At 39.9% G+C, this 21,994-nt stretch overlaps 1 protein-coding gene across 1 annotated transcript; it reads left to right on the top strand.

Moving 5' to 3' along the window:
- The first annotated feature begins 1,564 nt into the window (after positions 1 to 1,564).
- Positions 1,565 to 20,902, top strand: LOC113067882 (interferon-induced very large GTPase 1-like). Its single transcript, XM_026240377.1, has 6 exons — positions 1,565 to 2,083; positions 3,057 to 3,165; positions 4,259 to 4,321; positions 4,420 to 4,452; positions 6,974 to 7,041; positions 15,539 to 20,902. Exons 2-6 carry the CDS (start codon positions 3,144 to 3,146, stop codon positions 20,363 to 20,365), a joined length of 5,013 nt encoding a protein of 1,670 aa, XP_026096162.1. The 5' UTR covers positions 1,565 to 2,083; positions 3,057 to 3,143; the 3' UTR covers positions 20,366 to 20,902.
- The last annotated feature ends 1,092 nt before the right edge of the window (positions 20,903 to 21,994 follow it).

The raw sequence follows: 21,994 nt of genomic DNA on the forward strand, positions 1-21,994 counted from the left end.
CTCGTAGTTGATCTCTTTCAGACCTTTCCACACTGAAGCGGTGTCACTGGAAGACAACTGGATCTTTAGATTTTCAGAATTTTTTGGCACTCTGATAAGGGCAGTTATGATATTTAAAAGCTGGTTCATGGAAATTTTGGAAATAAGAATCCAGGACCTGAAAGAGACCTGCTATACACACTGAAGTCATCTGAAGTCTTTCTTTATAAATGAACATCATTCAGATGAGCAAACATTCAGCTGTAAATTTCTTTGTTTTGTCGATTAAACTTGGAATCAAATTAATCTGTCCTGTACATATTTCACAAGTACATTTATATTTTTATGTTGCTTATATGTGCATATGCATTTACAAAACCAAAAGACAATGATCAGGATTTGTAGCTTAATTAAACCTTTAATCAAATCTTAGTTAAACACAGATCTACAGCCAGATGTTCATATTATCTGTATTATTTTTGTATTATAACATTAATATTTTGTATAGAAAAAATAACAGATCCATTTAACAGAATAATTGTTTAAATTGTTTATCCCATTACTCACTCTTCACCTTCAGTACGACTCACCATTGTTCACCGTTACCTCTGCTTGTGTCAAATAAACATCATTTCCTGTCATTATCTGTCTCCGGTCCCTATATACTGTAACAGAAGACCGGACCTAGACCGATCGACACAAGTATAAGCCTCCCAGACCCCTTCCAGGACCTCGTTGCCGCTTTGCATCGAACGATCAATAGCATGCCATCACCCTCTTCACCAGCTAGCACTTCCGGAAACAGCACCACCTCTTCCTCTCCTTCCGTGCACACCAGCCCCATGACCAAACCGGCGCCCTTCTTTGGTTTTTGGCGGAGGATTGCAGTGGATTCCTCCTCCAATGCTCGCTGGTCCTGGAGATGCAACCGCACCTGTACTCCACCGAACGATCGAAGGTAGCCTTCCTAATATCCCAGTTACAAGGTAAAGCACTACAATGGGCCGATTCCATTTGGACCCAAAATAATCATCCAGTCATATTCTAGCTTTGTTGACCACTTCAGAGACATTTTCGGTAGAACCGCCTGGGATTCATCCATTGGTGAGAAACTTTTAAATCTAAAACAAGGAAAGATGACTGTAAAGAAATATGCTCTTAAGTTCGGGACTCTCGCGGCCACAAGTGGATGGAATGAGCCCAAGCTCGATGGGCACTATTCTTTACCCACTTTAATTTCTCAATTTCCTATTGACCCGGATCCAAGAATATCAAGGCTGACGCCTTATCCCGTTGTTAGACCCCTGAAGAAAACCTGGAGGTACCTGAAGCTGTATTCCTTGAAAAACTGATAGTCAGCCCAATCACAATGTGTAGGAGGCTGCCAATTAGCTGAACATATACTTTTAATTAGTGACAGTTAGCCTGCATTGCGGGTTTTGTTTAATAAATTCCATAGTGTCGTACAATACAGAATTTGGACATTTTATTTGTTCCAAGTTTAATTTCAGCACAGCTGAAAATAAACCAAATCAAATATCAACGTTACATTTATGATTAGGTTTTCTGATAAGCGGGAGTACTTCAGAACTCTTCAGAGTTCTTGAATCACGTTATGCTGACATCGTTAGGTTTTTAGCAGCTCTCCTCCTTGACAGGAAATGGGTCCAGAAAGTTTGAGCATTGTTGACCCTTATAGCTTTAAGACCACAGATGGGAGAAAGGAGACTCTTCTAATTCCATTGGCAGTAGCTGATTGTGCAGTGTATTTGTGTGTTTGTTCCCTGTTCTACATCACCCTGTGCCCAATGACATGTTGTAACAATGTGCAAATTTCCAAACAAAAGCAAAATATATTTACTTAATTTAATTATTATTCAGCTTATATTACTATGTTGCTTTTGGATCTTTCACCGATTAAAACATGTATTTAACAATTACTGAAGTTTGTATGAACAGAACTAAAACACCCGGATGCATAAATACCTGTTCTGCTAGTTCAGTGTACAAAAAAAAGGACAAGTTCATTCACTCCACACACTTGAACTCACGCTTAAGAGGACTGTGTTGTTTGTTCATAAACAGACTAACACTTCAACACAAGGTACAGCTTATTTTATGACATTTATTACTATTGTTGTTTTGTTGATTGTGAGTTTATGGAAAATGTATAAATATAATTGCTCTTTAATGGTAGAAGCTTTCAGTTTCACTTTGTTTTACCTTATGCCAATGACAAAATTTATGTTGTAACAATGTGCAAAATCCCAAACAAAAGTTAAATATATTTATTTTAAAATGTAATTTTTATTCAGCTTGCGTTTATATGTTGCTTTTTGATCAAAACATGTATTTAACAATTACTGAAGTTTGTGTGAACAAAACTAAACACCTGAGGCATAAATACCTGTTCTGCTAGTTCAGTGTAAATAATTGTGGTAAATAAACATGGTGTAGGCTGTTATATTGCAGATGTAGTAAGGTTTACTTCAATATAGTGGTTTATACAATATGGATTCCTTCACAACAGCTTTACATACAGTAGGTGTAAAAAAGTAAAAGAAATGTCAGAGTTCTTCATTTTTAGTGAGTTAGTCATTTCAATGACTGAATCTGGGAACCCTCAATATAATGTAAGTATAGATACCATGCACTTTTTTAAAATCCAAAGTTACAATTTCATGGGATGTTTTGTGAAGTGTTTTTAGTTTCAGGTGACCTAACTAATGCAGAATATACATAATAGACGTATTCAAACAAATGTCTGAAGTGTCTGCAGTTGCTTTGAAATCATACGCCATACACCTAAACCAGTTTTGCATGTGACTTGTTTTCTTTACAATGCTGCTTCTCATAGACAACAGTCTAAAAATTACCCAGAGGGGAAATTGTAACCTCTCATCAGAGCATAAAACAAACATGTATGCAACATTAGTAACACTGTTACAGTATACAAAAACCGTTATCTCTTTTCTTTATCACTTCTTAATTTTTTTTTTTTTTTTTTTTTTTTTGTATAATCAGTACATATATTGATACAACCTGAAATGAATGTGAATGCATGTAAATGCCCACAGGGTGATGAACAGTGAGACAGACCTGAAAGACGTTCAGATGAGCTGACCCATTGCATACAGACACTCACAACACCAGTGGACGACACAATGGCCGACAGAGAAGGCAGATGTGAGTTAAACTTTCATGATCAGTCCTCTTAATGTAATCTTGGCCATATTCAGCATCAAAATATCAACAGTCTAATTTATAAACAGCTAAAAGAGCTTCAGGGGTCCACAGAATACATTAATGTGCTTGCTCAATATTTTTGCATTTATTATTATTATTATTATTATTATCTTTTATAATATATGTATAATATAAACAATAAGTCTACTGAGTGTGATTGGGTTTTGCATGAGTGTCCCCATAATTGAACCATGCACTATAGGCTAAACAACAGCATTTATTGTAAACAAAATTATATTTAATTTGTTGCCTCTGTTTTTATTTAAACATGGTTATGATATTTAACAACCAATCAGTAATTAGTAATCATCTCATTCATAACAACTGAGTGAAATGAATCATCACTCGTGTCAGCAAACAATTAGTGTTTAAACTGCAGAAAAACAACAGATATTTTTGCTGTTGACATATCTGACTGAACTAGAAACTTTCCCATGATGTCTATGAGAAGGGGGCGTGCACTCAACAAATTAAAACTCAGTCAACTGCATGCTTAAGCTCATTCATCTCTGCATGTGCAAAGCTGTCAATATTGGGGTGTTAATGCAGGCCATTTTTTTCCAGTTTAACAGTGTGAAAAATATTTAATGAGCAATATTTCTGTATATTCCCCACTTGCTGAAGGGCACAGGTAAATATGACATTTATTATAATGAGTGTGAATAATGTGAAGATTGATGTGAAGTCCACTTAAACTAGAAGTTGATATTTTTTTAAGTCTAATAAATGTTCAAATTGATAGCTGTCAATTACACAGTAATGTTGAATGACTATAGTCAATGTTTAAATATTAAATAATACCAAACAACAGATGGTGTATGTTAATCTTCATAAAGGCCTTTCCACACAACCTCTCCTCTCTCTCTCTTAAGATGTACCCTTGCCATGACACATTGAATAGTATATCCAAAACTAACACACCAAACTCCCGTGAGATTTCCAGCTCTTTTAAAATTTTGAGCCAAAATCAGTAAATAATTAAATAATAATTGGCTATTTAATTAGCTTTACTGTAATGCTTTTCTCTCTGCAGCGAGTGAGAGGAAGACTATGGACAAACGCAATAGGAGCAAGAGCATGGATGGACGCCCCAAAAGTAAGCATTTGAATGAAACACAACAGTTTATAGATTTAAACTGCATGTACTTCTTTTTCATATGTGTGTGTGTGTGTGTGTTTTGTTGTGTTTTGCAGTGGACCGTAGTCCAGATTTGGATTTCCCTTACAGTAAGTAAATTAATAGTGTGATATATTTTTATAGTTTTAATGAGCTGTGACTGACACCTAATGTTGATACATTTATATGTTGGTTTACTGAAAGAAATATTGAGCTCTTTAATATTCAACAAAGACTTAGTGTTAGTTCACCCAAAAATGATTTCTGTCATGAATTACTCACCCTTATGTTGTTCTAAACCTGTAAGACCTTTGTTCATCTTCTTTGTTCTATATTTTTTATGAAATCTGAGAGCTCTCTACATAGAGCAATGCAACTGAAATGTTCCCAGACCCAGAAAGGTAGCAAGGACATCATTAAAATAGTCCATGTGGCATCAGGTTCAACCGTAATTTTACAAAGCTACCAGAATACTGTTTGCAAAGATAACAAAAATTAAGACTTTATTCAAGAGTTCTTCCATGTCACCATCCTCCGCCATTATTGAGAGTACCACAAATGATGTATGTTCCTGCTGCTGAAGTAGAAAACGCACACTACACCTTGTTTAGTATTCTCACATCTTCTGAAAATTACAATTGAACCACTGATGTCACATGGGCTTTTACAGATGTTACTATTTTACCTTACTATGTTTCTGGGTCTGGGAATATTTCAGCTGCATTGCTCAATTTGTAGGGTCAGAAGGCTCTTGGTTTTCATCAAAAATATTTTAATTGGTGTTTCAAAGAAGAACAAAGGTCTCACAGGTTTGGAACAACATGAGGGAGAGTAATTAATGTCAGAATTTTCATTTTTGGGTTAACTATCCCTTTAATAATCAGTTACTAAATACTAATACTAAAATTATATTTAAAGCAGCAACTTTTTTTTTTTTTTTTTTTGGTCAGAAATTATACAAAATAAAAGTACAGTACATAACCAGTCATTGTATAAAACTATCTCCTTACCTTAGCCCGATCCACAATGGTAAGCTTGTAATAATGTTTTGTAATTTCAGTGTTACTGGTAGGTTTTCATGGGAAATACAAGCATGCCACCGTTCGTCTTTGATGTTTTAAACCGTAATGGCGACAAAGAGACAAAACTTAAATACTCGTTTTCACTCAATATCCTGTTAATCTAGAGTACCTATAGAGTAGTACTGCATCCTTCATAACTCCAAAAAGTCTTTAGTTTTATTATATTCATAAGAGAAAGACAGTCTGTACCGATATTTCCCGGAAAAACACGACCGACTGGAGGCGTGATGTGTGGGCGGAGCTAAAGAATCACGAGCGCCAGTAGGCTTTTGCGTTGAGAGCATGTGGAAACTAACTGTGACATAACCGTGAGGGAAAAGCCATCATCCAAAACAGTCAGATTCAGCCGTATATTTATGATCCAGAATCAGATCCAGAGGCTGAAACTGAACGAGAGCAGCAGCAGCAACGACTCGCTCCGAGAGGGGCTCGAACCCGGGTCTCGGCATGGGAGGGGACGCACTAACAAGGAGGCAGAGATATTTTAAGCAGTTTTACTCCCCGCCTGCGGTTCCAACACACAATCGTGACCCTTTTTTGTTGGGATTGCATCATCCTTAAGAAATAAACAATACGCAAATCCGTCGTCAAACTGGGCCTTGTTTGTAAAACAAGCATCTTCGAAATGCAGGGAACAAACAAAAACACTTGCACAACTCCGTTCATGCTCTGTAAAAATAAACTCCATCCACTGGTCCCTTAATGCTGTTTTTTTTGGTAATCTGTGCAGGGTTGTCTTGCCCTGGCAACCAAAAACACACTTCTTTTGTGACTTTTCGCGACGCTCTTGCTCTGATCAGTGAATCGCTCAGATCAGTGATTGTCTGTGCTCAGCCTCGCTATACGGGAGCGCGCTCTCTTCCGGCAGAAGTGCCTCAGGACCCATATAAGGAAATTCCGCTCCATCTAACGTCACACAGAGCCATACTCGAAAAAAACTTTCCGAAACTTGTGACAAACCGGAAGGAGTATTTTGGGAACAAAAATACTCCTTCAAACGTACAACTTAATTTTTGAAACTTTGTCCATGTTTAGCATGGGAATCCAACTCTTTAACAGTGTAAAAAACTCAGTATGCATGAAATAGCATTTCACCCCCCCCCCTTTAAAGACTTTTTTTCTAATAAATACACATGAATTAGAATAGTGGATCACACTTTAATTTAGGGGCAGTTCTCACTATTGACTAACTGTAAACTATGACTTTTGCCTCAACAAACTCTTAATTTGCTGCTTATTAATAGTTAGGTAGTTGCTAAGTTTAGGGATGGGGAAGGGTTAAGGGATCTAAAATATGATGCAGAATAAGACATTAATATGTGTTTTAAGTACTAATAAACAGCCAATATGCTAAAAGTATGCATGCTAATAACTACCTAGTTAATAGAGAGAATTTCCCCCTAAACTAAAATATATTGGAAAACCAATTAATTTAAACATTAATTTAAACAAAAGCTATGTAACAAAGCATGGTTTTTTGCAATATTAATTTTCTAAGCTGTTAAAGACATTCTTTCAAATTACACATTTTCTTTGTGCTACCTTTAAGAAAATGAACCCAAAATCAAAGAAAGAATGAAGGATATAACAGCATCAGCGACTGAAGAAAAACATGGGGTGAGTAATTAAACCAGCTACTGCCTTTTTTCATAGTCTATCAATGCAGTTTTCATGGTAAATGTGTTACTGGGCCAAAATGCTTCAAAGATCTGAATATAAGAAAGCATAAAACATGAACAAAACTGTGATAAATGTGTTAAAGAAGTCTGTTTAATTATTTTACTACGATACCAGAGTCTACAGGTTTAGATTAGATTAGATTCAACTTTATTGTCATTATGCAGAGTACAAGTACAGAGCTAATGAAATGCAGTTAGCATCTAACCAGAAGTGCAAGAATATAGTGTTTTATATACATAAAAGTCCAGAGTAAGTGAAGCTATGATATACAGAATGTACAGTGGAGTTGCTATATACAGTATTGAGCAGAGAATATACAGAATATAAATAGGAATGCAATGTAGGGATTGTATGTACATTATGAACAGAGCAATGAAGGATTATATATACATTATGAACAGCAGGAACGTGAGAACAGTGGTAATACAGTTGGATGAGTGTGCAATAGTATTGTTAAACAATGTACTATTTGCAAAATAACAGTAGTGCAATTATAGAAAGAAATAGTCTACTGTGCTTTGTACAGTAACAACTTTACTGTACAAAGACATTTTAATGTTATTTAGACATGATAATGTTAAGTGAAATATAAATTCATAAAAAAAAAAGTCCTGACTTTATATTTGTGCAAGGCAGTGAATAGGTTGCACTGGTGCCATTACAAAGATCTCTAACACTCTGATTATGCACTTTCTTTTCTGTTGAGTATGAGAAACATAGAACAATAAACTCTGCGAAAATGCAACAAAACAGTGCTAGTCATTTGAACTACACATTGTGGACTGTTTGTCAGCTTGGTTTAATAGACAGCACCATGTAAGCTCAGAGCATGTGTGTTTACTCACAAACTGATCTCGACCAGGCAACAATGAGTTTGTCACACTCTGTGTGATCATGAGCAAATAGGCTTTAATAATCCACAAATTGAGTAATAAAGACAAGGGCAGGTTGGTGACATGTGAGGTATTGTCTTACAAGACTTGACATCAATGAACAGAAGGGAGCAACTTAAATACATGAACCACACTAGGATAATTACTGTAACTAGACACTCCTGAACAGAATGACACAATCAACACAAGCGATATGGCACACAAGGAAAAGTCCAAAGATAGGAACTGTGAAAGAAGTTACCCTCCCGGAAAGGTGCGAAATTGTGCTGAGATAGGAGATGGCGAAGTGATGGAAAAAAGATGGAGAAGGGATGACACTCCCGGAGGAAAGTTGCAGAAGATGGATGGACAACCGGAGGAGGACAACATACAATATTCAGGGAGGTGCAGGTGGAGGAGATGACCAGGGAGGAAGGATAGAGGGAGGAGCCAGGACAGAGCTGATGAAGGAAGGAGCCAGGCAGGAGCTGAAGGAGGATGGAGCCAGGAGCAGGAGGAACCAGGTGGGACCCAGGCCACAACCCAGAAGGCTGCCCACGGTGGAGCCGATGGAGGGATAAGCCATGGTAGAGGAAGTGCTGAAGAGTCCAGGGGGCCAACTGACAGAGGTGGAGCCCAGAATGTAGTTGGAAAGCCATGGGTGATGCAGAAGATCCGGAGGGCCAAGGTGGCCAGGTGGTGAGCTGGAGCGACAGAGGACCAAGGTGAATCTGGAGGGAGGGAGGAGCCTGATGGAGCCAGAGGGACAGAGGGATGAGATGAAGCCGGAGGAGAGTTGTCCCGAGGCAAGGGCAGATCGATGACTGACCAAAGTAGAGCCGGAGAGAAGAGGGAGCCTGGTGGAGCTGGTATACTGATAGGACTCAGTGGAGACGAGGAGGCTAGCAGCCATGTAGGGCAGCAGCTATCGATTATTTTAGTAATTGGTATTCTACCAATTATTACATCGATTAATTGACTAATTGTATAAGAAGTAATTTTAAGTATTTTAAGAGCAATACTAAATATACGCTGATCACATGGAGCTCGTCGTCTCCGAAATCGGCGAAAAACATTTTAAAATAGGCGCTGTTTTTATAAATAAACCACATATTTGAGTTTTAAACAACTACATATGCCGCGTTTCCACCGCAGGAACTTTACCCAGGAACTAGGGACTTTGGCCTAGTACTCTGTGTGTTTCCCCCGCAGGAACCAGGAACTAAATAAAGTTCTGGGTAAAAAAAATGCCCCTCAGAAAGTCCCTGCTGGCGAGGTGGTACTGTTTCAAAGTTCCGGAACTTTCGGGGGCGGGACTTTGGCGTTAAACATCCTGATTGGTTGAGTTCATGCAGCATTGGTTGCATTCAACCACCATTTATTCTTATCAACATTTTCAAAATATTACTGTTATTGTGTCATGAAATGTAATTTTAAAAGTATTTCAGGTGAGAATGTAGTTGTTTAAAACTCAAATCTGTGGTTTATTTATAAAGACAGTGCCTATTTAAAAATGTGTTTCGCTGATCTCGGAGATGGTGAGCTCCACACGATCAGCGGGAGCTCAGTCCTCATGTATCCGCAGAGAGCAGCCTCATCTCGGATAGATCTTCTGATATGTGCCGCTGGCTCTGATGTCTCTTTAGTGGTTATATACACATATCCCTTTACTAAGTACATTTCTGCAACTGTTATTATGTTTAAATGAAAATGAAAGGAGGCAGTGGTATTTTATATCCTATTTCATTTTATTGTAAATATACTGAGAGGAAAATTGCAGAAGCCAAAGCGATCTGAGTTCATGCAGCATTGGTTGAGTTCAAACACCATTTATTCGGATCATTTTCAAATATTACTGTTATTGTGTCATGAAATGTAATTTTGAAAGTATTTCAGGCGAGAATGTAGTTGTTTAAAACTCAAATCTATGGTTTATTTATAAAGACAGCGCCTATTTAAAAATGTGTTTCGCCGATCTCAGAGACGGTCAGCGGGAGCTCAGTCCTCATGTATCCGCAGAGAGCAGCCTCACCTCGGCTAGACCTTCTGATATGTGCCGCTGGCTCTGATGTGTCTTTAGTGGTTAAACATAAAATATAATTCAGCTGCAGGGTAAATCTAACAGGTTTTCTTTGGTCTGTATTCAATTTATCTATATGTTAAAATGAAAATAAAAAAGGCAAATTTATATAATATATATTTCATTGTAATGGCTGCATATACACATATCCCTTAACTAAGTACATTTCTGCAGCTGTTATTATGCTTAAATGAAAACCAAAGGAGGCAGTGGTATTTGATATCCTATTTTGTTTTATTGTAAATATACAGATTGGAAAATTACAGGATTCGCGTCGTCGCGGACATCACACTCCAGAGTCGAATGCACTATCGTCTGAACTACCGAGGATGCACGTCCAAAATCAGCATACTTTTTTTTTTTTTTTTTTAAATCAGCGGTACTTTGTATTGAGAAACGCGTGCAGACCTACGTCACCAGTCTATTTGCCTAATCTTCCCGGTACTTTACACCGCAGTGGAAACGCAGAAAGCAACAGGTCTAGGGGGTAAAAAGTTCTGGGAAAAAAAGTTCAACCGGAACCTGACTCAACCCTGGAAAGTCAATGGGCACCTGACTTGACTCTGGAAGGTCCACAGGAACTAGCCCTGACTCTGGAGGGTCAACCGGAACCTGACTTGATTCTGGGGAATCTACTGGAACGTGACTCGAATCAAAAGGGTCAACAGGGGCCTGACTTGACTCTGGACAGTCAACTGAAATTTGACTCGACTCTGGAAGGTCAACAGGAACTAGCCCTGACTCTGGAGGGTCAACGGTAACTAACCCTGACTCTGGAAGGTCGACGGTGACTAACCCTGACTCTGGAGGGTGAACACCTGACTCGACTCTTGAGGGTCAACCGGAAACTGACTCAACTCTGGAAAGTCAATGATTAGATAAGATTTGATTAGATTCAACTTTATTGTCACTGCACATGTAGGTACAAGGCAACGAAATGCAGTTAGCATCTAACCAGAAGTGCAATAAGCAGTAAGTACAGAATATACAAGGTCTATAATATTTATAATAACTATACATATAAGTATTTTGGACATAATTTACAGATATTAAATACTATTAGCATGATATACAGATAGGTGTACTATGAACATACTATACAGATGGATTATGTAAAAGTGTATGTACACTATAGGCAGAATTATGAACATAATTTACAGTATTGCAATGGACAGTAAAGTGCAATATGTGAAAATATTTCAATGTGCAAATGGATTATACAGTGTTCCTGGATGAACAGACAGTAGTGCAAGTAATAACAAGTTACTGTTTTTTGCTTGTTGTGAATATATAAATAAATCAGTTAGAGTGTTGAAGAGGGGGAGGAGTCTATGTGTGTGGTGGGGGGGTGTTGAGGGGTGGCAGAGGGCAGAGTTCAGCAAGGAGACAGCTTTAGGGAAAAAGCTGTTCCTGAATCTTGTGGTCCTTGTCCGGAGGCTCCTGAAGCGCCTCCCGGAGGGCAGGGGGTTAAACAGTCCACGGTCAGGGTGAGAGGAGTCCTTGAGAATGCTGCGAGCCCGTCGTAGACAGCGTTTCCTCTGGATGTCCTCAAGAGCAGGAAGTGGTGTCCCTGTGATGCGTTGGGCAGTTTTCACCACCCTCTGCAGTGAATTGCAGTCAGCAGCTGAGTAGTTACCATACCAGACTGTGATGCAACTGGTCAGGATGCTCTCGATCGCACACCGGTAAAAGTTCACCAGGATGGATGAAGACAGCTGGTTCTTCTTCAGTGTCCTGAGGAAGAAAAGGCGCTGGTGAACCTTCTTGAGCAGGCTGGAGGTGTTTGTGGCCCAGGACAGTTCCTCCGAGATGGTGGTTCCTAGGAACTTGAAGCTGGAGACACGTTCAACAACCATCCCGTTAATGTGGATGGGGTCATGAGTGCTTCCTTCTTCCTGAATTCCACAATGAGCTCCTTAGTCTTATTGGTGTTAAGGAGCAGGTTATTGTCAGCGCACCATGTGGCCAGGTGCTGTACCTCTTCCCTGTAGGCAGTCTCATCGTTGTCTGTGATGAGGCCAATCACCGTGGTGTAGTCTGCAAACTTAATGATGGAGTTGGATCCATGCACAGGCTTGCAGTCGTGGGTGTAAAGGGAGTAGAGGAATGGGCTCAGCACACAGCCCTGTGGTACGCCAGTGTTAAGTGTGATGGTGGTGGAGTGGGTGTGGCCTGACCGAACATCTCGAGGCCTGTTGGTCAGAAAGTCCATAATCCAGTTGCAGAGGGAGGTGTTAATGTCCAGGTCTCTAAGTTTTGTGGTCAGCTTGGAGGGTATGATGGTGTTAAATGCTGAACTGAAGTCAACAAACAACATCCTAACATACGTGTTGTTGTGGTCCAGGTGTGTGAGTGCAGAGTGCAGCACTGTGCATACTGCATCCTCTGTGCTCCTATTTCTGCAGTAGGCAAATTGGTGTGGGTCCAGTGTGGGTGGGAGGCAGTCTTTGAGGTGTGCAAGGACCAGTCACTCGAAGCACTTCATAATGATGGGTGTAAGTGCTACGGGGCGATAGTCATTTAGGCACGTTGGGGAGGAGTGATTCGGTACTGGCACAATGGATGTGGACTTAAAACATGTTGGCACAGTTGCTTGGGTGAGGGACAGGTTGAAAATGTCTGTGATGACCCCTGCAAGCTGCTCTGCACATGCCCTAAGCACACGTCAAGGAATGCCATCAGGGCCAGCAGCCTTGCGTGCGTTGATCCTGCTCAGTGCAGTGTGGACATCTGTGAAGGTGAGTTTGAGAGGTTGGTGGTCTGCTGAGGCTGAGATTTTGGTGGCCATCTCCTTGCTGTCGCTGTTGATGCAAGCATAAAAGTAATTTAGCTCGTTAAGGAAGGAGACGTCCGTGACCGTTGGAGTGGAGTTGCTTGACTTGTAATCACTGATGATCTGTATGCCTTGCCACATGCGTCGGGGGTCAGAGTTGGAAAAGTGTTCCTCTACCTTCAGCTTGTAGCAGGACTTGGCCTTTTTGATGCCCCTTTTCAGGTTAGCCCTGGATTTACTGTAGGCCTGAGCATCATATGACCTGAAGGCAGTGTTGCGGGCTTTCAGCAGGAGTCGCACCTCCTTGTTCATCCATGGCTTCTGATTAGGGTTTGTTGTTATCTGTTTTTCTGTTGTTACACTGTTAATGGTGGAGTTAATGTGATCCAGTACAGAGGAGGTGTAGATATCATTGTCCGTGTGAGAGCCACAGGCAGCCTGAGAACATACATACTCCAGTCAGTGTGTTGAAACCTGTTTTGAAGTAAAGAGTCTGCTTCAGTTGGCCACACTTTGATGGTCCTTACTGATGGCTTCACACGGTTGATGAGGGGTGAATACTTAGGGGTGAGAAACAAAGAAAGGTGATCAGACTGCCCGAGGTGGGGGAGGGGGGTCGCGATGTAAGCTCCATTAATGTTTTTATAAACATGATCCAAAGTTTTGTCTCCTCTGGTGTGGCATTTGCAGTGATTAAAATCACCCGCGACAATAAAAGCAGCCTCCGGGTGAGCAGTTTGTTGTTTACTAATGGCTGCATGAAGTTCGTTCAAAGCAAGCTTGGCATTAGCATCTGGTGGAATATAGACTGCGGTTATTATGGTGGAAGTGAACTCCCGTGTCAGATAAAAAAGTCTACATTTAACCATGAGAAACTCTAGATTAGCTGAACAGTGTCTCCCAACAATGACAGTGTTCGTACACCAAGCTTCGTTGACATAAATGCACAATCCACCACCTCTTGTCTTGCCGGAATCATCTGTCGTTCTATCTGCCCGGAATGTGTAGCATCTGGCTAGCTCAATAGCATTGTTGGGTACGTCGCTGTGTAGCCATGTTTCTGTGAAAACCATGACATTGCAGTCCAAAAGTCTCTTACGGTAGGTGATACGGAGTCGTAACTCATTCATTTTGTTCACCAGTGACCGCACATTAGCGAGGAAAATGCTGGGTAAAGAGAGCCGGTGCGGTGTTAGCTTTAGCTTGCCTCTTAGACCTCCGCGCTTCCCCTGCCTTTGTTTACGATCTCGACGCCGCCTGTGAGCACTTCCGACTGGCCGGGTAGAATGTGCAGCCGAGATGAGCAGGAATAATACAATGGACACTTGACTCGACTCTGGAAGGTCAACAGGAACTATCCCTGACTCTGGAGGGTCAACGGTAACTAACCCTGACTCTGGAAGGTCCACGGTGACTAACCCTCACTCTGGAGGATCCATGAACACCTGACTGGACTCTGGAGGGTCAACCTGAAACTGACTCAACTCGGGAAAGTCAACGGGCACCTGACTCGGCAGTGGCTCCGGGCTGGAGGCCATCTTGTGCAGTGGTGCTGGCTCCGCAGATGTGACGTGAACAGTCTTGAGAATCTCTAGGATTTTTGACAGCCTGGAGAAATAATCAAAAAATATCTCTGCTGCCATCTTGCACTGTGGCGCTATGCTGGCGTCCATCTTGCCTCCTGGCGCTGGGTTGGCAGCCATCTTGTGCTGTGGCGCTGGACTGGCGGCCATCTTGTGCTTTGGCACTGAGCTGGCGCCAATCCTGCACGGTGACCTCCCCTGGTTCCACGGAACACAACCTGGCGAGTACCCTCAAAACCATTTCTCTCCCGCTTGATGGCTGAGGAGGAAATTGGAGCAGACATACCGCTGGATCTCAGGGATGGAGTCCTTCTGTGTCGTTCGTGCAACAGAGAAACACAAGGAGAGAAGTTTTATTAACAAAAAGGGTAATCCAAAATAAACAGTCCAAGGAGACAAACAAAACAAAAGAGGGAACCGGAAGGAACGGGACGGGAACTCGGAGGACGAGAAGGCAAGGGTAAGTCTCGAGAGACGAGAACATTGGTAACACGAAGGGTAAGGACTCCATACAAAAAACAGGTAAAGACAGGTATTTATAAGGAGACTAATGACAATAGATGCCTGCACCTGTGCGATTAACAGGAGTGCAATTACTGTGAAGACAGGACCAGACTAGAGGAATTACAGTGCCTATGGTGAAGTACCTAAGGAGAAGTGAGCTCACTAGTGGACACCCAGGAAAACAGAGACTGACAGCGTGACAATGTCACTCCACTCCACTCACATTTTTACTAACTAGTGTAAGATAATCGTGTTTATAGTTTTCATTTCTATATATTTCTATAGTCTTTCTATATATATATATATATATATATATATATATATATATATATATATATATATATATATATATGATCTGAAATGCATGATTAAGGATCTTAGCAGATTTGCAACTACAAAATGAAGTCCAGGACTAGTGTTTATAGTTATTTTATAGTTAACAGCATTATGGTATTCGTTGTTTGGAACAGATTCTACCATGCAAGTAATTGAGAAAAACTATGAGAGTACAAAATAAATAAACTGACAATGATTTTTTGTAAGAATGGTTAGTCTAGATTAATTGTATTATTCAGTTCTTTAAAAATTCTAATCAGTTAAAATGTGTTTATTTATCTAACAGGTAAAAAAAGACAAGGACTTTGGAACCAGAGTCAGACCAGATCAATGGCTACAAGAAGAGAATAAAACCATTTATTCTCTATTTCACAGACTTCATCTTGAAGACAGACACCATCATAAACTGAGAGCTGCTGATGTTCTTCAGATAACTGAACATTCATTACGGTCTCATGAGTCTTGTCCTGAAGAAGAGCTGATCCAGACTTTTATAAAAAAACTACTGTTGATGAACTACAGAGCAAGATACATTCATATTAATAAGGCCAAAGAACAGGTTCGAGTACAACAAAGAGACAATAACACTGAAGATGAGGACATTATATTTGATCATTTTTTTAAAGAAAAATCTTCATCAAACAAAGGAACATGTCAATCTGATCTCATTCACCCAATGGATGTTCAGATGGCTGTGTTTCATTGTGCTGATGGTTTCCTGAAGCAGCTGATGGTGACTAAACTGTCCCAGTGTCAGTACGCTCTGCCTCTGCTTGTTCCTGATCCAATCACAAAACAGATCGAGTTTCCTCTCTGGACATTCAGACAAATCAGCAAGAGCTGGAAGATGAGAAACAATGAAAATGAGACCATTAGTCAAACCCAGCCAGTCCACAAGGCAGAAACTCCAATGGTGTTTTTCTTCAGGTTTGGCTCTGTGTCCTCATCCAAGTCTCAGCTGATGAACAGTTTGATCAATGAGAAACACAACACGTTCTTCCACAGGAACTGTCCAGGCAGCAGCAGATCCAGAGTCCTGATGGATGGAGTGGTGGAGATCGCCTGGTTCTGCCCCTCTGGGAAAAACACAGATCAATTCACTGACTGTGTTGCCTTCTGTAATCTACACGGTGACGCAGGAGACCATGAAGAACAGCTGCAGATCCTCACTGAAATGGCTTCAGTCATTGTTGTTCTTCTACCACAGACTCAGAGAAAGGACAGAAGTGCAACAGTAATCCAAAACCTGTTCAAGGACAAAAAGCCACTCATTTGTCTTTTTACTGAGGATGAATCAACTGTTACTGAGATGAAGAAAGGGAAATTCAAAATTGGTCTGAAAGGCAGAAATCAGTCAGAAGTATCTGAAGAGCTCAGAAGAACTATAACTGATTGTCTCTCAGAAACATTTTCCACTTTCAGACTTGAAGATGTGTCCAAACACTCAAATATCAGAGTAGATGAGGAAGATGATGAAGACTGCAGGAAAGGAAGAGAAGCAGCACAGCAGATGATGAGTTTACTGGAGAAGAAAGATCTGACAGAAATCAAAGAAACATTTTTTCCATATCAGGGGAAACTGTGGTATCAGTGGAGTCAGAAGAACAAAGAACTACATCGTCCTCAAAAAGATGAGATAGAAATTGACATCAGTAGAAAACAAACAGATTTGAAGAAGATCCGTCAACAGCAGCATGAATCTGACATCAGTGAGTTCATGAAGCTCTTTATTAATGAAATTTGTTCAAATGCTGTAACAAAAAATATATATTTTCTGAAATGGCTTGAAATATTCCTGGATGAATATATCGCTGCTGACTTTTCTACTATACATAGCAAATATGATGAAAAGTGGTCGACAGTTGAAAGACTGAAAGAGAATTATGTCAAATTTGAGCAAATGACAACTGAACAAACTGCACTTGAGAGAATATCTGAGGATCTTCAAGCTGCAGCCTTTGGTCTGGAGCACATCATTAGGGAGATTGGTCAGATCTATGAGTCATGTTCATCAGTGAAGAAGAACAAGAAAGACCTGCAGATTGACTTCTCTTCTCTCCCGAGTCTTGCAGCAGAGATGATGATCTCTGGATTTCCTCTGGAGCTGATGGATGGAGATGCTGCTCATGTTCCTGTGATCTGGATCTCTGCTGTTCTAGATGAACTCGTCCAGAAACTGGGAGACCAGCGAGTCTTTGTGCTGTCAGTTTTAGGGGTTCAGAGCTCTGGGAAATCCACCATGCTGAATGCTATGTTTGGACTTGAGTTTGCCGTCAGTGCTGGAAGATGCACCAGAGGAGCTTTCATGCAGCTGGTCAGAGTCTCAGATGAGATGAAAACACAGATGAACTTTGACTATATTCTGGTTGTTGATACTGAGGGTCTCTGTGCTCTAGAACTGGCTGGAAGATCAACAAGAGATCATGACAATGAATTGGCCACATTTGTTGTAGGTCTTGCAAATCTGACCTTAATCAACATTTTTGGAGAAAACCCGTCCGAGATGCAAGACATACTTCAGATTATTGTTCAGGCCTTCATGAGGATGAAGAAGGTCAGACTGAATCCCAGCTGTGTGTTTGTGCATCAGAACGTTTCAGACGTCACAGCTGGAGAGAAAAACAAGGAGGGAAGAAGACGACTGCAGGAGACACTGGATAAGATGACGAAACTCGCTGCTGAAGAGGAAGTTTATGATGCAGAATGTTTCAGTGATGTCATTAGATTTGATGTTCGGCATGATGTGGAGTATTTTGCTCATTTCTGGGAGGGCAGTCCACCAATGGCACCACCAAACCCAAAGTACTGTGAGAACATTCAAGAACTGAAGAAAACTATAATGTCTCATGCCTTAAAATCAAATGGATTGAGGCTGATAGACTTAAAAGATCGTATTAAAAATCTCTGGGAGGCTTTGTTGAAGGAGCGATTTGTCTTCAGCTTCAGAAATTCTCTGGAGATTTCAGCCTACAGGAAACTGGAGACCGAATACAGCAAGTGGGCCTGGAGTCTACGCAGTGCCATGATGGAAACTGAGAACAAACTGCACAACAAAATAGAAAATGAAGCAATTCATGAGATTGAAGAAACTGATCTTCAAGGAGAACTGAAGGAGACAAGTGAAGAAGTTGAAAAATCAATGTCAGAATTATTTGACAAAGACAATGATGCAAATATACTGATTCACTGGAAATCATCATTTGAAATCAAAATCAAAGATGTTCAGGAAAGCATTTTGAAAGAAACAAAGAGAAAATTAAATGAGATTCTTCAGCAGCGAGACCTGAAGAAAAAGATTGATGATCAGAGGACACATTATGAAAATACTCTCTATGAAAAGAGCAAAGAACTTGCCTTAAAACTGAAACAGAAAGCAAAAGACGAAGAAACACTGAAAAAAGAGTTTGATTTGTTTTGGGAACAGAGTGTAAAGAATATCATCAGAGAAAGTCCTGCAATCAAAGACATTGACATAATAACAGATGTAAAAAGGCTTCTCAGTGACATGCATCAGGGATACCTCACTGTAGAACAGATAAAAGAGGGCATTGAAGACAGTATTTTCAATGTGTTGAGGTATTCTGAATATGTTATTATCAAAAGGTCGACAAAAAGAGAGATTAGAGACCCTGTAAAGGATCCTTGCCGTACAGTAAACGCATCATTTGGGCAGGATCAAAGTTTGTCTTCAGAGGATGAAGCCCAGATCAGATCATTAGTCACAGATGTTGTTCAGCAGACAGACAAAATGATTCAGTCATTTAACATTTCAAAGCTGGGCTACAACATCAGCTGCATTCAAAAACTCACAGGTTACATCAAGACAAGAGTAACAGAACATCAGACAGGACAAATGAAATATGTGTTCAAGAAACAGTTCTTGGTGTATTTGGTTCTTTCCATCTGTAAGAGAGCAAACAAGAAGATCACTGACCAACACAGACTGTTCAGGGAAGCCAATGATCCTGTTCTCTATTTGGAGAGGAGAAGGGAAGAGTACTATAGTATTTTCCAGAAATACTGTCGTGGAGCTGCGTCAGCTGCCATTTTTGGTGAGTTTATCTGTCAGAAACTGAAAGAGCCCATTGAGCAGAGCATCTACAAGAAGACCGCAAGAGATCTGGCAGATGAAATGAGATCAAACTGTGAATCTCTGAATGGAAACAGATCAAATCTGGAGAAACACATCCTGAAGACACTGGCAGAAGAGGAGGACTTTGACAAATACATGAACTACATTCATAATCCCAGAGATCACTTCAAGAGTTTCATCAGAGATAAAGTCAGTCAGTACATCACTGGTCAGTTCAGTGACAGTGTTTTACCAAAGATGAAGGAGAACATTGAACTCCTGCAGCAGAAGATCATGAAAGCAGCTCATGAATCTACTGAACATGTTCAAGTGAGCAGTGGAGATGAATCTACTGAACATGTCAAAGTGAACAGTGGAGATGTTAGTTTGTGGTTGAAGAGTTTCACACAGCAACTCTCAGATGAGCTGATCTTCTCTGAAAAAGACCTCAGTGGAGTCAAACATGATGATGTTGACGTGAAACTTATAGAAGATGTGATGGAGAAAGAACTTCCTGCAACAATGTCAGACATAAGCAATAGATTTAATACTTTTCCAGTAAATCTGGACTATAAGTTCAGACCAGATAAGCTTCTGATTGATCACTTCTGTCAGTGCTGTTGGGTTCAGTGTCCATTCTGTACTGCCATATGCACCAACACCATAGAAAACCATGATGGAGATCACAGTGTTTCCTTTCATCGTGTCAGTGGACTAAACGGAATACATTTCTATAATACAGATTACCTGTGTATCCATATCTGCACATCAGCTGTAGCAAACAGTGCTCTGTATTTTTATCCCAATGAATCACAAAAAGTCCTCTGGAGAGATTACAGAACAGCAGGAGAAGAGTACGCAAGGTGGAGCATCACCTCTGATCTCTCTGAACTGCCCTACTGGAAGTGGTTTGTGTGTCGATTCCAGAAAGATCTGGAAAAACACTACAGTAAAACATTTGAGGGACAGGGTAAGATCCCAGATGAATGGAAGAAATACACTAAAGAGATTTCTCTAGAGAGTTTGGATAAATACATTTAGTTTCTCATTTGAAAGTCACTTTGTTTAAAAGCCTTAGATGAATACATTTAAATTTAGATGAACAAGTAAATTATGTTTTAGGTCTTTGTTTTACAAAACACAATGTGAAGTGACTTTGTTCCTCACTCCAGTGAGTCTCACATTAAATCATCAGTTCTCAGAATACTGTACATCAGAGAACAGTGTAGAGATTTAAGTAGTAGATTTAAAAAATATATTTTCAAAGCCGTTTGACTTGACTCTGCATTGCAATAATTCCAATTGTGAAAACTAATTCTTTAAAAGGGGATATACAAATTTTCTGCCAATCTCATGTTAATCTAGAGTACCTCGAATATGATGAAGAGTCTTTAGTTTTATCAGATTTATAAAAGACAGATAAAGCTTGAAGATTCTCCTCTGCAAGTAAACAATGCATGCACGTAGTGATGCTGATAAAGAACATGCATGCACTGCACCTTCTTTATGAGCAGAGGAATGCACAATATATTTTAATATTTAGCTTGCGGGTTGGTTTATTCTTATTTTGTGTCAGGACTTGTCAGAAATACTGGTTAACTCATGAAACTTTTGAAATGCAAATTTCACAATTTCACAATTTCTATTACTATTTTGATGTTTGCAGGTCAATTTGACAGCTGTACAGACCCTAAATAAAAGCATGTATTTGATGTACATTGTTATGACTGTTTTCCCTCCCTGTTTAGTCTTGCAGTAGTCTTCATCAGAGACAGTAGGGAAAGTTATCTCCCAAAGATTAATAGCTGGTTATGTTTCTGTGGGTGTGTGCCTGTAGTTTCTTTTTCTGCTCTCTCTTTCACTCTCTCAGTCTTTTCTTAGACTCACCCCAGTGTCTGCCCGATGGGGTTTCCTTCTTAATTTACCTGCATGAAGTCACTCTCAGTGCCTACAGTCTATGTTTTACATAGAACGACAGATAGAGTGTGCGATAGTTTACTTTGACTCACTCACTGTCTTTGCTGTTGTTATTGCAATGAATTATCATAACCATTTGCTATGGTGTTATTCTTGTGTCAGCTATGTTGTGTTATGTCACCTTTTATTGTCTATTTTTGTCATTTTTCCACTGTTATGATTCTCCTAGTGACTAGTCATTCTGTGCACCAGGGAAAAGTGGACAGGTAAGACATCATGTGATATACTGTACATAGGGCAACATATAGAGGTGTGTTAGTCAGCCATACTGTATTTGTATTAGATACACTATGTTAGTTAGGAGTGAGCACCAAGCCCTGTAAGTTTTGTGTTTAGGTAAGCAGGGTATCTAAATACTGCCGACCTTTTATTTTATTGGTATTTTTGACAGTTAGAATTGGGTTTTGTTTTGTTTTCTTTGTATCCTTTCTCCCGTGGTGCTTTCTTTTTCTTCTTTTTTTCGTCTTCATTGTAAATATTGTATATATATTTTCCTTTTTGTACCTTTTCATTACCATTATTTCTCATCCCTTGTTATTTTTGTTATCCTCTGGTGTATAATAAACTCAATTCCTTTTTCCTAATTTTTGTCTGTCCATTCACACATGCACAAAAAAATATTATCTATTAAATGTTACTTATTTCAACCCTAGACAACATCTAGAGTCGTAACTCCGTCTCTAGAAATTTCAC

The sequence above is a fragment of the Carassius auratus genome, linkage group LG28B (assembly GCF_003368295.1).
Source record: "Carassius auratus strain Wakin linkage group LG28B, ASM336829v1, whole genome shotgun sequence".
In the NCBI taxonomy this organism is placed as follows: domain Eukaryota; kingdom Metazoa; phylum Chordata; class Actinopteri; order Cypriniformes; family Cyprinidae; genus Carassius; species Carassius auratus.